Source organism: Lipotes vexillifer, unplaced genomic scaffold, assembly GCF_000442215.2.
Source record: "Lipotes vexillifer unplaced genomic scaffold, Lipotes_vexillifer_v1.1 scaffold899, whole genome shotgun sequence".
Lineage (NCBI taxonomy): Eukaryota > Metazoa > Chordata > Mammalia > Artiodactyla > Lipotidae > Lipotes > Lipotes vexillifer.
In genome coordinates this window covers 220,201-234,507 of record NW_006784311.1, presented here as the reverse complement: position 1 = coordinate 234,507, position 14,307 = coordinate 220,201, and the positions used below count along the sequence as shown (strand labels likewise).

Genomic DNA, 14,307 nt, shown 5'->3' with positions numbered 1-14,307 from the left:
TGGTTCGGCATTCCTGAGAAGTGTGGTGGACTTGATGTGACAAAGTCAAGGGGAGGAATGAGTGGCTCCATGGAGAGGCCAGGGCTAAGGGATGGGGGAAGGAGGCTTGGGTGACCTTGGGCAAGTCCCTTCTCTCTGGGCCCCATTTCCCCGTGTGGAAAGCAGGGACCCGACCAGCCCGGAACTGCAAGGCTCTGACTGAGGGGACCCACTCTACCAACGGGGCGGCAGTGTCAGGTCCAAGAGCCCGCAGGCAGTAAGAAGACACAGACGCACGGGTGGCTGGGGCACCAGAGACCTCTTCCCGGACACCTAGGATTGGGGCAGGGCTGTGGTCTTGGCTGCTAGAAAAGCTAACACTGACTTTGGCTCACCGATGGAAGCAAATAGGCTCTGCCACAGAACCCGCCCAGCATGACACACCAGAGCCCATCGGGGCCGGGATGGGTGGGTGGGTGCTCACAGTTGCTAGCAGCCAGGAGGCCACGGGGAAAACCTGGACAGCTGGCGACAAAGGCTCCTCCCATTCTACTGAGCGCTCAGTGTTCTGGCCGGGCCCAAGACATCCTTCCCCCGCCACGCTGGCCAAGGCGCCTGCGATGCCGGGAGGGCTGAGCCAGAGGCCTGGAGCAGCCCCTTGGGACTCTGAGAAGGCTTCACGGGGCCGCCGTGGGATGAGGAGGGGCCCCGGTGGGAGCTGCGGAGGCCTGGGGCCCAGACAGTGGCCAGCATGGAGGCACAGCAACGCGGGCGAGCAGAGTGGGAGTCTGGGAAGGCAGCAGGGGTACCGGGGGCGCAGGGCACGTGGGGTGATGCCGAGAGGCAGACGGGAGGCTGAGAGCTTCTGGCCGGGGAGCTGAGGCTGGCGCCTGGGGAGGAGAGGGGTGCCCAGAGACTAGGCCCCAGGGGTTGTGTGGCAGCAGCTGGTGAGCCGCGTGCACTGGGAGGGCGCTTTGGGCACCTGGCATGGAGGATTCTCTGGGATGAGGCCATGGTGACTTGTGACAGGCTGGAGGCGGGCGCTGGGGAGAGCTGTGCTCTCAGGTCCTGGCCCAGGCCAAGCGGCCACGCGGGAAGTCGCCCGAGCAGGCGCCCGGTGGTGTTCTTCCTGCAATTGGAGCTGGGTCGGGGCAGTGGGGCTGTGGGTCCAGGACAGAGCACAGAGAAAGGCCCGGGAGGAGCAGGGAGTGATGGGGTGTCACACGCTGGCTATGTTGCAAATAGGCTGCAGGGGTCCGGGGTGGACCCCGGGAGCCTCGGTCCAGGCAGAGGCGCGGGCGGCTGGGCCAGGAGGATGTTGGGGGCGGGGCCGGAGGTGGCTGGACCGGGCATGCGCGTTCAAAGGGCCATGCCAATGTGCCAGGTGTGTGGGGAGATGGGAAGAGGGTCTGGGACAGCTCCAGGGCTCTGGCTTGGTCAGTAGAAGTGAGGGAGCCGTGGATCAGGGGCTGGGGGGCGGGAGGAGGTGGGCTTGGGGAGGTGGGGCCTGGGTCTGGGCTGACCTGAGCCCAGGGTGGGTGCTGTGAGGCAGAGGAGAAGGTGGTGCGTGAGGGGTGCCTGGTCGCCATCTGGAGGCTGTGCGGGGAGGGCCAGGCCACGGGGAACGGGCAAGAAGAGACCAGTGCCCCGGGGGTCGGGGGACTTCCAGCAGCTAGGGTCACAGCCAGGCGACAGGGCAGACCACGGTGTCAGTGGGAAGTGGGAGTGACAGGCAAGGAAGGTGGAGAGGGGACAGCAAGCTGCCGGGAGAGCAGGGCGGACCGCACTTCCGGAAGGGCGCTGGGAAACAGTCTGCAAGCAGGAAGGATGGAGGGACGGCCCAGCTCGGGAGCCGGGAGGGTGTCTCACAGACCTTGGTGAGAACTGCCTCTGGGGTGTTGAGGGCTGATGTTAGGCCACGGTGAGAGAGACAGCAAGTATGGAACATTCTGGCAAGAAGGCTGGCCGGGAAGAGTTGGGGGCAGGAAGCGAGGGTGGCTCTGTCAGGCAGACTCTCACGAAGCCTTTGCAAGTGCCCACAGCTGGGCAGTCGTCGTGGCTGTCTGAGTTTATAGAGGACGGCCACTGACGGCCTTGACCTTGACCAGCACTGATATTTGGAGATTGGGATGAACAGAACGGACCAACTTGGTTACCAGAGTTCACTTCCCAAATGAAGTCTTTCCATAGAATTCACAATATAACCCAATGAATGGTGAGCTCACCAAAGGCTATTTGAAATGGGCATCTGCCTCATCCCGAGAAGGCCCCTTCCCCATGACCTGGGGCAGCTCCCAGCAAAGAAAACAAGTCCCAGCAGCTATTCAAACAGTGGGTGGCCCGTGCCCCCATCTCCCTGAGATACAGCTCTGGGTCACAGCACACGCCGTTAGCTGACACCTGTGCCCACTAGCGGGGAGGGCCACCTGGGCTCTGAGCGAGGCGTCAGGGAGAGGCCATCTTGGAGACATACTGTCATCTGGCACATCCAGCAACTGCCCTTGTGATCATGGTGGGAAGCCCCAAGGGCTTCCCTGTCGCTCTCAGGCTCATCTCGCCCATTCCCTGCCTCTGGCTTGCTTGCCCCCATCGCGAAGCGGGAGAGCCAGAGTGGCCGAGCAGCCTGGCGGCTTACCTGCGTCTGGATCCGGTTGAGGCCCCGGAACCAGAGGATCTGGCCTCTGCGGAGCTCCCGCTCGGCATGGTCGATCTCTTCCTCGCCCTCAGCCAGCTCCTCGTCAGTTATCTCGTCCTTCCCGGGCCCGTGTCCCGCTTCCTTCAGGCACTTGAGCTGGCTGGTGGGGATGGTGGCGATGACCTGGGTCGCCAGAGGTGAGGGACAGCAGGCAGAAGTGGCCATCAGAGGTGGGAGCTCTGCTGGGGCCGGGAGTGGATGCAGGCTGCCCACCTCCCGCTGACGCAGGCCCAGGCCAGTGTGTGTGCCCGCCCCTGCACAGGCCCTGGCACTGTGTGCAGCTCCTTCCTCAGTGCTTGCTCCCTGCGGGCGGCCCCTGGGCCGCCCCTGCCTGCTGCCGAATCCTGCTCTCCAAAGCAGTGTGCGCGCCGGTGGACCCTCCTCCATCGACGCCCAGAGGAGCGGCTCATGCCACCTTCCTGCACAGCGTGTGATGTAAGGGACTCGCTTCGCCAGACCAAGGTCTGGCCCTGACCTGGCCCATGGGAGGGGACCTTTAGGCCCCTGCCTCTTGGTTTACCTGGGGCCAAGGGCAGGCAGGCTACACTGCCGCGGTGATTTGGGGCGGGTCCCTGGGTCGCATGTACCAGCTTGACCTCCGGGGCGCGGAGATTGAGTAACTAAGTCACACGGGCTCCACAGGCCTCCAGGACCGACGCCACTCAAGTCTCCGGACCGCACCGCTCAGGGGAGCTGCCCTGATGGTGGTACCCGTGCATGTCATCACACATTACCGCTGGGAGAAACTGCACTGCCACGCGACTCCCCTGGCGGGGGACCTGGGAGCTCGTGCCCGGCCTCTCCTGGACCTGCCCTATGTAAGCATGATCTTGGACATCTAGCCTCCAGAGAATAACATCTGCCGTTGAAGCCACCCTGTCTGTGTTACTTTGATGTGGTGGCCTTGAGACATTCTCTTTGCCCTCTGGAAGGTTCACAGAGGTATTGTGTAGCTTCAAATATGTGAGCATTTTCCAAGCCACCCAATTCTAAGGCATGATTTTCAGCTCCTACCGTGGCAAGGGGAGTGGCGGGTGGTTTTGCTGGGCGCTGTGACATCCCAGCCATGGCCCTTTGCATGCTCTCTGCTGAGGCTGTCACTTGTGGCCCTGCACCTAGGTCATGGCCTGTCCTAGAGGCAGGCTAGGGGACCTTGGGCTGCCCACAGTTCAAATGGGAAAGGGGCAGGGCTGGGAAAGCCACCGAGGCAGACACTTACCTGTCCCCAGACCAGCTCCCCAACACCAACAAACAGGCACCAGAGCCACTGTTCCGTAGACAGCGGGGAGCAGCTGAAGGGCTTTCCGCCGAACTGCACGATGACGATCTGCGGAAGAGGGGTGGGCGGGAGGTGCGTCCGGCCAGCTCCTCTAGCCCTCGGGGCTCCCCCTGTCCTGTGGGCCCAGCTCAGGGAGTCAGAAGGCTTGTTGCTTCACCCAGGTAGACAGGCAGTTCCTGGGAGCCTTCTTTTCTCTGGCCTCCTTCCCTTCATCCCCACCTCAGCCAGTGCATAAAGAAGCTTCCCAGACCGGCTGACCACAGGCCGTGGGTGCTGTGCCGGACGGGCACGTGGCCTCGCTTGGTGCAAGGTGCCCACTGACCCAGGCGCCCCGGACTGACCCTTTTCCAGCCTTCGGGTGTGGCTCGGTCATGTTAGCCAGGTTCCTGGCTTCTGTGAACGTGATGCTTGAACGTGAATATGCCAGACACTCTGATCGGCCTCCCGCAGCCTCATGGCCCCTCCATGGGAGGAGTCCTCTTCCAGGGGTGAGCTTTTCAACTACACACCAACTGGTCCCAAGCCCGCACTCCAACTCTCTCTGTTCCTGGGCTCTCACCCTCCAGGCCACTGTCCCCCTCCCTAACCACCCAGGGCTGGGTCCCAGACCACAGGGTGGACGGCCCTACACCCCAGAGCCCGGGAATTATTCACACCATCAAGTGCTCAGCCTGCCCCTCCTGCCTCAGCTCCTGCTCTGGGTTCCCCCCTCTGAGAACTGCGAGAAACCAACTATCCTGGCCTGTTGGCCTCGCTCTACCTCACATTTTCTATCAGTACGCCCTAGTTTTGAATGCTCAGCGCCTCCTGGAGTTAAGGTGGCCTCCCGCCAAGGAATCGAGCTCTAGAAATGAGAGCGGCAGACCTGGAGGGACCTGCAAGAGTGGAGCCGCCCCTCCTACCTGGATGGCGAAGGTGCCCAGCACGATGGTGCAGAAGGTGGGGTTGCCGAAGATGCCGTGGAAGACGTTGCGCTCGCCGTGGATCTTGCGCGCGTTGATCTCGTTGAAGAGCTGCATCATGACGAAGGCATTGAAGATGATGGTGTAGTGCTCGGAGGGCGGCGAGTGCAGCGGCGCGTTCCTCCCGCTGTCGATGTCGAAGAGGAGCTCCCCTGCAAGCCCAGGGCCGCGTGAGGGGAGCCGGGCCCAGGTGGGCGCGTCACCGCCGGGCGACATGGCTGGAAGTCATGAGCCCCCCAGCCCCCAGGCTAAGCAATGGGAGCTCACAGCCAAGGCCGGGTCCCGACCGGGGGGGCTCTGGCACTGAAACCCCAGGACAGGGGTGAAGACATTAAGACCCATTTGCACACTGGCCCGAGCTGGGGAAGGAACGGGAGCTGCAAGGCTCAGGGCAGGCCCGGCCCTCCTCTGTGCTTGCTGCCCTGCCTCCAGAACGGCTCTCGGGTCAGCCATGACCAGCTTCTGCTCCCGAGATAGCAGAGAAAGGCCCCGTGAGAGGACCCCCAGGTGCTGCCGTTTGGGTGCCCCTTGGCCACGTGGTGACTCTTGCCCCTTGGCCACCGCCATGCCTGCACTGAACTTTGAGTCTACTCCCAGGAACGTGTGCTGAGAGCCAAGCCACCACGTGGTCAAGGGTCACCAGACCCGTGGAGGCCCTCTGACGTCAGGAAGAGAGGCCACACATAGACAAAGCGACAAACCCGCCCCCATGGAAATAAAGGAATCTCCTAAAAGGAGCCGATGCCATACAGAGAACAAAACTCCCAGGACGGCAGGGAGGTGAGGGCCGAGGGGTCCTCACCAGAAATCGGGTCCCCAGGTGCCCGTCTGTCCCTGCCGCTGCCGGACGGGGCCGGGGCCTGTGGGGCTGGCCGCAGCACAGGGTGCCCTGAGCCAACCTACCGACGAACAGCAGCGTGAAGATGGTGGTGAGCTGGTAGACGGCGTGGCCCAGAATGTTCTTCATCATGGTCCGCGAGATCAGGGGCTTGTCCCGGCCATACGGCTTCCGCAGCAGCAGCGACTCGGTGGGCGGCTCTGTTGCCAGGGCCAGAGAGGCGAATGTGTCCATGATCAAGTTCACCCACAACATCTGCACGGCTTTGAGAGGAGAGTCCTGTGGAGAGGAGCCAGTTACCCCAACATGGGCCTGGAAACCCCACCGGCCCCCCCACTCCTGGGAAGAGACTCAGCTTGGGGTCAATGTGACTGGAATTGAATTCAAGTGAAAATGCAACAAATCCAACCTTCCCATAAAAACGCGACATCTCCATCCCTATGCTTTCTTAAGGTTAGCAGAGAGTTTTCGCTGGGCTTTCAGATTCCTGCTCTTAAAATGTTGTCAGTCTCCTTTCTTCTCTCACCTGCTGGCAGTGATCTAGAAGGTGTGGTCCAAATTGTTAGCAGGAGGCTGCCACGCCCTGTCGCTTGCCCCAGACCATAAAAGAGCCCGACGGATGCATTCCTGCACCCAAGGGCCAGGAAGAGGTAGAAACTACACTGGACCTTCCTTCTCATTGCCTCTGACTTGCTGGTTAAAAATGAGCCTCACGGAAGACAGACACCAAGGACCATATCCTGTAGGATTCCATTCCTATGAAACTTCTGGAACTGACAGATCCATGGAAACAGAAAGCGAATGGGTGGATGCCAGGGCTGGGGGAGAGGGGAGTGGGGAGTGGCTGCTTGGTGGGTACAGGGGTGATGAAAAAGTTCTGGGCTGAGGTATAGGTGACGGTTGCACAAGATGCGCAGTGCATCAGAAACCACTGGATGGTACACTTTGGTTCAAATGGCTATTATGGTACAGTTTATGTTATGCGGATTTTATCTCAATTAAAAAATACTTTTGAAAGGGAGACAAATTCTGGACACTCACTAATGGGGAGAACTGGAGAACTGAAAAAGGGGAAGAGGCTCCTGCAAATGTTAACCACGGAGTTCCCAGTAGACCCAGGACAAGTGCAAATGCAGGTCTACCAAGACTTGCACATGCATGTCCACAGCGGCCACAGGTGGAAACAACCCAAATGCCCATTGATGGAGGGATGCAGAAACACAAGGTGCTCGCTCCATACAATGGAACATCAGTCCGCCATCAAGAGGAATAAAGTACCTGCTACAACATGGATGGACCTCGAGAACATTGTGCTAAGTGAAGGAGCCAGACACAAACAACCACCTATGATTTGGTTCCATGTAGCTGAAATGTCCAGAATAGGTAAGTCTGTAGAGACAGAAAGCGGATGAGCGGGTGCCAGGGGCTGGTGGAGGGGGAGTGGGGAGGGACTGCTCATGGGGATGGCGCTTCCTTTTGGGGTGATGAAAACATGACGGAACTACTTAGAGGTGATGATGGCACAACACTGTGAATGTACTTAAAAGTCACTGAATTGTACACTCTCGAACGGTGAATTTTTTGGTGGGTGAATTCTATCTCAACCAAAAAAGTCTGCAACAAGAACAACCTGGCTTCCGCCACTGGGTCCTCAGGTAGGGGCTGTTCAGCCCTCACCCTGCTGGGGGCGGGGTCCCCTGGGCTTGCTCTGCACACTGGGGCCCAGGTGCACCGGGCGGGAGGAGCCCGGCCGTGGGAGGGAGAGCCCGGGGTCTTCCTTGGGCCCAGTGGCCCCCAGTGCCCACCTGAGTGATGCAGGCACCCGTGAAAGCCACAATCACGGCCACCACATTGACCGTCAGCTGGAACTGCAGGAACTTGGAGATGCTGTCGTAGACATTGCGGCCCCACATGACGGCCTTGACGATGCTGGTAAAGTTGTCGTCCGTCAGGATGATGTCCGAGGCTTCCTTTGCCACGTCAGTCCCCGCGATGCCCTGGGGGACACACACCATGTCCACGGGGCCCCTTCCCCAGCCCCCCTCACCCACTCCAAACGTGTCCTTGTACTAGAGACGTTTTGCTCACAAACAACAAAGAGGGCGCCACGGCTGCCGCAGCCACCAACAGGGCAGAGCTTTTGCAGAGGCCCAGGTGGCCAAGATGTGAGAGAAAGAAACTTCTGGCACTCTGCAACTTGCCTCAACGCTAGCTCCCACACTGCTGCACAAAGCTTACGTCCTCCATCACAAGGCCCCACCTGGCGTGGTGAGCCAGGCTGACAGCGGGTGGCTTACCATGGCGAAGCCCACGTCCGCCTTCTTGAGGGCTGGCCCATCGTTGGTGCCATCCCCGGTCACGGCCACCACCTGCCGCTGCTCGCCGGTGTTGCTGTCGATGATCCCTGCAACACAGATCAGGGCAGGTCTGGTGCCATCTGTGGCCCTGGGTGACCAGCCCGGGGGCCGTGGGGGGCCAGTAGGCTCCAGTCCTCCGTGCTCTCCACCATCTTTGGGACCAAGTCCTGTGCCTTGACTGGCAGTCCCATCCGCCTTCTCCCACCCTGGCCCGTCACCCAGTGAGACGATACAGGGTGGTGGGATTTGGTAGAAGGCAGGGGCTCGACACTGGGCAACTTGGAGAAATGTCTCCCTCTCCTGGGCCCCAGTTTCCCCATCTGCTATGAAGAGAGCTGGTCTCTACTGGCGTCTTCCATTGATACTGTGAGCGCAGAGAAGTGGAGGCTCGAGCTCTGGCAGGTCAGCCCTTTGAGGGAGTCTCCATTATTATCCCCACTATCCCGATGAGGTTCAGGGAGGCCCAGTGACTTCCTCTGAGACACAAAGTCTCCAGCAGCTGAGTACCCGGAGACCCAACTGGGAGCGGACGTCGACCCGAGGGGCGATGGCCACACCCAGCCCGCATCCCGCCACCCGGGGCAGGGGCAGGGCAGGGTGAGGAGTGAGCCCCCTCCATTACCTTTAACCAGAGTGTGCTTGTCGGTGGGAGACGATCGGGCAAGGACCCTCAGCTTGGGCCACACCTTGTCCAGACGTTCCTGTTCTATCTGGGAGGGAAAAGCACACAGACGCTGCAGAGCCTCGGTGGCAGGGCGGGCAGTCAGGGCTGAACAGAGGGGGCGGCGGTGGAGAAAGCGCCGGAACCGTGGACTCGAGGGAGGGCTGATGGGCCGGGAATTACCTCGCCTTTCTCGTTTCGGATCCGCCGGTTGAACTCCTTGCCCTCCAGGCACAGGAAGTCCTCCCCGGGCTGGATGATGCCGCACTTGGCCGCAATGGCACGGGCCGTGTTGATGTTGTCTCCAGTCACCATGCGGACCGTGATGCCAGCACGCTGGCATTTGCGGATAGCTTCAGGGACCTGGAAGGGACAACTTGGGTGGGTGGGGCCATCAGGGCCAGACACACCTGTGTCTGGGCTCTACCCGTTCCTCCATCCAGATCTGCAGCAGCCCTCCCTCCACCACGCGATCTGGAGGAGGCGGGAGAGACGGCCTGTCAGCTCTGCCCCGGCTGTCAGCCTGGCCCGCAGGGAGCAGGGTGCCCCCAAGCCCAGGTGCCTCCTTCCCTGTGCCGGCCCCGGGGACCACCGACGACTCAGACCCAGGCCCCGACACCACGAGCAAGGCTGGGAGAAGCCACTGGAATGCTGTCAAGGGGCACCATCAGAGCCGTGTCCAGCAAGGTGACCGGAGAAATCACCCAGCTATTTCAACCTCAGTTTCCGCTGGGGAAATGGAGACCCAGAGCAGCCGAGCCAGGACCAGTCCCATTAGCAGGCCAGCTGGCAGGGGCCGTGCCAGTGAGCTCCGGAGGGACAAGAAAGGAACCTCTGGCCCCAGCTGCCCCGCCAGCTGGCAGGACCCACCTCGGGTTGGACCCGCTCAGGCCCTGACTCAAGGCAGGCTCTGGCCTTGTTGGCTGAGCTCTGGGAAGCTCTCACGTGTTTCCCCGCCACTTTTTTTTTTTTAATAATATAAAACCTAAGACATTTAGAGCCGTAGGCTTGACATGACAAGGCATTCTCACTGCTCATTAGGGGAAATGGGACATCGCTCTGGTTACTTAGTACATCTCCATTTTCCAAACATAAGATTAGATTCCAGAAAAGGGAGAACAAGACACCCCTCCGGTGCTGAAGGGAGCGGAGGCCAGCGGGGAGGGGCTGGCCCTGTCCCAGAGAGTGGAGACACTCCCGTTCCAACGAGGAGGGGACTTGTGAGCCCGAGACAGCAGTGCAGAGGAGAGTCATGCCGACCGCGCCTGAGGGGCCAGGAGGGGAGACGAGGGCGAGGAGATGTGGCGGGGCCAGGGGTGCGGCCCGGGGACACCCGGCTCCCTGCTGAGCCCGCTGGGCCCGGTGCGCCCCACTGTGGGCTCCAGGTGGGCACCGCCGGGCTGAGCCCCGGGAGCCGTGTGAGCACGACAGAGAGCACGGGAGCACGCGGTGGCCCGGGGGTGGCCTGGTGGCCAGGCCGGGGGAGCTGGGGCCAGGGGCCGGGGGGTCAGGGCAGCTGGGAGACCCCAGGGGAGGTGGGCTTCAGGGGACCACTGGCCCGGGAGGCCCGGGCACGCTGGTGGCCCCCGAAGCCAGGGTGTGGAGGCTGTGATCTCAGCCAGGGAGAGAGTAGGAAGAGGAGGGGGACCCGGGGCCCAGCCAGAGGGGCTCCCACTTCAGGCCTGGGACAGAGTGGCCTTACGATCCCTGCAGCAAATACGGCCAGGCGGCCTAGAAGGCCCAGCCCCCGGAAGGGGGCTTGCCTCCCACACCCCCAGTAACGTGTCTCCTCACTCAGCCTCAGGGACGCTTTCTGCTCTTTGGAGATCCTTGAGAGCTAGAGGATGAGCTGCGGGGAGATACCTCCCTTTCCAACAAGCTCCCCCACCCTCACCTCTGACGCGTCTGGGAGGAGCAGCCCCTCTGCTGCCACCAAGTGGCCGTGATGAGCCTGAGCCCTGGGAGCCCCAGATGCAGCCTCTGCTGGCCTCCTCTGTGTGGGCTCAGCCCAGGCCCGGCTCCGTCTCTGGTCTGAAAGGCCCTTGGCCTCCAAGCCAGGTGGCAGGAAGCTCCCTCCGTCTGCAGGTGCCCTCCCCCTCATCAGGTGACTGTCCTTCCTCGCCTGCCTCCCTGCTGTCCCACTGGGCCCAGCCGTGGTCCCGGCCTGATGGCTGAGGCCCGACAGCACAGCAGGCAGCCAGGTGTCTGCAGGAGCCCCCAGGCCCCTCTGGCATAAGTACAGTCTGCCTACAGGGTCCACGCAGCTCCCCAGGGCAGAGACATCCCCCTGCCAGGCCCTCCACAGGCTGCAGCCGTCCCAGACCCCCAGGCATCTTGGCCAGTTTAACAGCACCCTATCGGCCTTCCCACCTGCCGTCAGCGCCTGGGGCTCCCCTGGGCCCTCGGGGCACCCCCCTTGGCCACTGCGTGGCTGGCTGGTCCCCGTGGGCTTCTGCCTGGCTTCCCCGCCTGCTGCCCAGCCTCTCACTCAGCCACTCTCCAGCCAGAGAGGAGCGATCCTGTCCCCTGGGCCCTTTTACCAAGGCCGTTTCTGGATCTTAAACGAGCTGCCCATTGCCTGGCCACTGAGGCTGAGCCTTCGGGTGACCTTCAGGGAACGTTTAGCCATGTTTTCTCTAAGGTGAAAACGTATAAAAACAATAATATCCCTCTCTGAGAAGAGCACTGACCGGGGGAAGGGCTGGGCCTCACCCCGCCTATGTGCAGCCCTCCTGGACTGTTCCATCTAGCCCCCACGTCCAGCCCCCAGTCTAGCCTCATTGGCACTTCTGTAAATGAGCCACCGTGGGCCAGAAGAGGGCCTCTGCAGCTCTGTCTTGGAGATCTACAAACACACCTCAGGCCTCCAACCTTCCATCGATGACTAGAGCCTCAGTTTGCAACACATATTTATGCCGGAACTTAGGGGAAGCTTGCAGGGCTCCTTGGCCCAGGGGGTCAGGCAAGAAGGGCTCCCCGTGCCGTGCGGCTGCCAGCCGCTTCACACCTCACACCCCCCCATCCGGGCAAAGGGCGGAGGTGGACGGGCTGGGCGGGTTTGTTTTGAAGCTGTAGAAATGGCCTTGGCCAGGGCCCTGGGGGTCTGTGAATGTCGCCTTCCTGGGTCTGTGAGACATTCCAACAGGAGCTCTGGCTTTCCGGCAGCTTCACTCAGCCCCAGTTATCTGGGTGGAAAAGTCTAGAGCTGCTACCGTCGACACCTCCCAAGGAGTAAGGAGAGAACAACCGTCACGCTGGAGCGGCCACCTGGGGACCGGCGGTGGCGAATGGCTCTGTTCAGATGGGGAGGCCATCGGGTCTATGCAAGGGCCACATGGCTTTAGGACTCGGCTCGCCGTACGGACACAGCCTTCCTCTGCGCCTCAGTTTCCCCTTGGTCCGGCGAAGGGAAAGGCCCAGTCCCTGTGTCCCTGGAGGTAGCCCTGCCACCCTCAGCGGCGTCCTGTGCCCCTGCTGTCCAGGCAGCTCCTCTCCCCACCTGCCTTCTCTGGGCCCATTCCTTGGCTCCAAGTCTCTCTCCTTGCCTCTGCCACCACCCGCTTCCTCCTGGGGCCAACTCCGGGTGCCCCTTCTCTGCACACGATGGTCCCTATCTCCTTGGAATTCGGGGACGCGCTGTTGCTGATGACCCCTGACTTCTGAATGCAGGGTCTGTGGTGCCTGATCCAGTACGTGAATGCCTGTCTCCCGAGGGAGAGCTGAGGGCAGCCCGTGCACACACACGTTTTCAGGCTAATTGGCAGGATCAAGGTGCCCGTGCTTCTGACACGAGGTGGGTGCCACTGGAGAGGCCCTGGGAGAGAGAGGGCATTTCCCTGCCTCGCAACCTGCACGCCCCGTGCCTTGCACACTCTCTCTAGGGGCTGGTGTCCTGCAGCTGCTGCCAGCACCCCGCTCCAGGGCCAGCCTGGCAGGCTCTCTCCCTCGGGGGTCTCGCATCTTGAAGGACCAGCACCGCCTCCATTGCTCTTCCTCTCTGCAGCCTGGCCAACCTCTGCCCTGTCGCTCCGTTCCCTGTTCAGCAGAGCTCTGGGTGTAGTTGTGTCCACACGCTGGCTGCCCTGCTCAGCCACACGCCCCTCACAGTATCCCCTCCCCGCCCGGCCCCTTCCTTGGAGTCTCCTTCGCAGGCTCCTCCCACCTCTGCTCCGCTGCACCCACGACCATCACTCGTGGAAAGACGCTTCTGGAGAATGTCTTTCTGGCCAGGACCTAACCACGTGACATCTCCATGGGGATGTCCCGAACCTCACTCGGCCCCAACCGAACCCTTGACTGAGAACTGCCCTCCCCTCCCCCAGCCCCCCAAACACCATCTACCCAGTTCTCAGAACCAGAGCCCTGGGAGTTGTCCCCGGCTCCTGCGTCTCCCTCACCAGCCCCTCTGGTCCATCAGTCCTGCGGGCGTCGGCAGCCGTCGAGGTTCTAACTGCCGCCCTCTCTTACCTGGCGGAGGCCAAGCAGGAGGGGGCCTTCCAGACGGCAGGACCGAGCCTCCTGAAGGGTGCAAGGGCAAGAGGACGAGGGTGGGGGTCCAGCGTGCCGGGGAAGGTCTGATCTGGGGCATGATGGCCATGCCCCTGGAGGACCCCGAGGCTCTGCCACCGCCCACCCTCCCCAATTGGTCCAACTCTGGCGGGCTGCCATTTGTTCTGCCTATAAAGTCTGGCAGGGAGTGGCGTGACGGCCAGGAGGGCAGGAGAAAGGGGCAGTTCCCTCCTTGCATTTACGTCCAAAGGCCTCACCACCGAGGCCAGACGCGAAGAAGGGTGGCCCCTCCACCCGTCCCGACAAGCGGGCAGCTCACAGAGGGGCTCTGGCTACCTCGGGCCGCACGGGGTCCTCGATGCCCACAACGGCTATGCAGGTGAGGTCGCCCACGACCTCGTTCTCGTTGTCCCAGTCGGGCTCCTGGGCAGCGGCGAAGTCCCGGTAGGCGATGCAGATGGTGCGGAGCCCATCGCAGGCCATCGGCTCGATGATCTTCCGCACCATGTCGTCCCGGTCCCGAGGGCGAAAGCTGCGCAGCTCCCCATTGCTGTTTAAGATGTTGGTGCACCTGGGGCGGACAGAACAAGAGGAGCCAGCGCCGTGAGGCAGGGGAGCCAGGCCTCCGGCTGAGCCCTCCACGTGATGCAGTAGAGGGCTTCTCCCAGAAGCGGGGTGCTGTGCTTGTGCGCGGCCTAACAGTGTACCCCTCCACGTTCTGCCCAGAACCTCAGAATGTGGCCTTATTTGGAAAGAGGGTTGTCGCAAAGTTAAGATGAGGTCACAGTGGAGGAGTGTGGGCCTTCAGTCCAGTGCCTGCTGTCCTTATAAAAAGAGAAGCGGGGGCTTCCCTGGTGGCGCAGTGGTTGGGAGTCCACCTGCCGATGCAGGGGAACGCGGGTTCGTGCCCCGGTCCGGGAGGATCCCACACGCCGCGGAGCGGCTGGGCCCGTGAGCCATGGCCGCTGAGCCTGTGCGTCCGGAGCCTGTGCTCCGCAACGGGAGAGGCCACAACAGTGAGAGGCCC

General features: G+C 62.0%; 1 protein-coding gene across 3 annotated transcripts in view; it reads right to left on the bottom strand.

Annotated features, from left to right (window-relative positions):
* ATP2B3 (ATPase plasma membrane Ca2+ transporting 3) overlaps nt 1-14,307 on the bottom strand; it is a 41,855-nt gene that overhangs the window by 12,733 nt on the left and 14,815 nt on the right. For 2 of the 3 annotated variants that reach the window (XM_007456634.1, XM_007456636.1), the window contains 9 exons: nt 13,617-13,863; nt 8,955-9,134; nt 8,733-8,820; nt 8,051-8,157; nt 7,559-7,750; nt 5,819-6,032; nt 4,856-5,067; nt 3,894-4,001; nt 2,615-2,797 (listed from right to left, as the gene is read on the bottom strand). In XM_007456634.1, coding sequence (XP_007456696.1) covers nt 2,615-2,797; nt 3,894-4,001; nt 4,856-5,067; nt 5,819-6,032; nt 7,559-7,750; nt 8,051-8,157; nt 8,733-8,820; nt 8,955-9,134; nt 13,617-13,863 — 1,531 coding nt within the window. The remainder of the gene's footprint in view (nt 1-2,614; nt 2,798-3,893; nt 4,002-4,855; nt 5,068-5,818; nt 6,033-7,558; nt 7,751-8,050; nt 8,158-8,732; nt 8,821-8,954; nt 9,135-13,616; nt 13,864-14,307) is intronic. The other variant, XM_007456635.1, reaches the window with a different exon arrangement.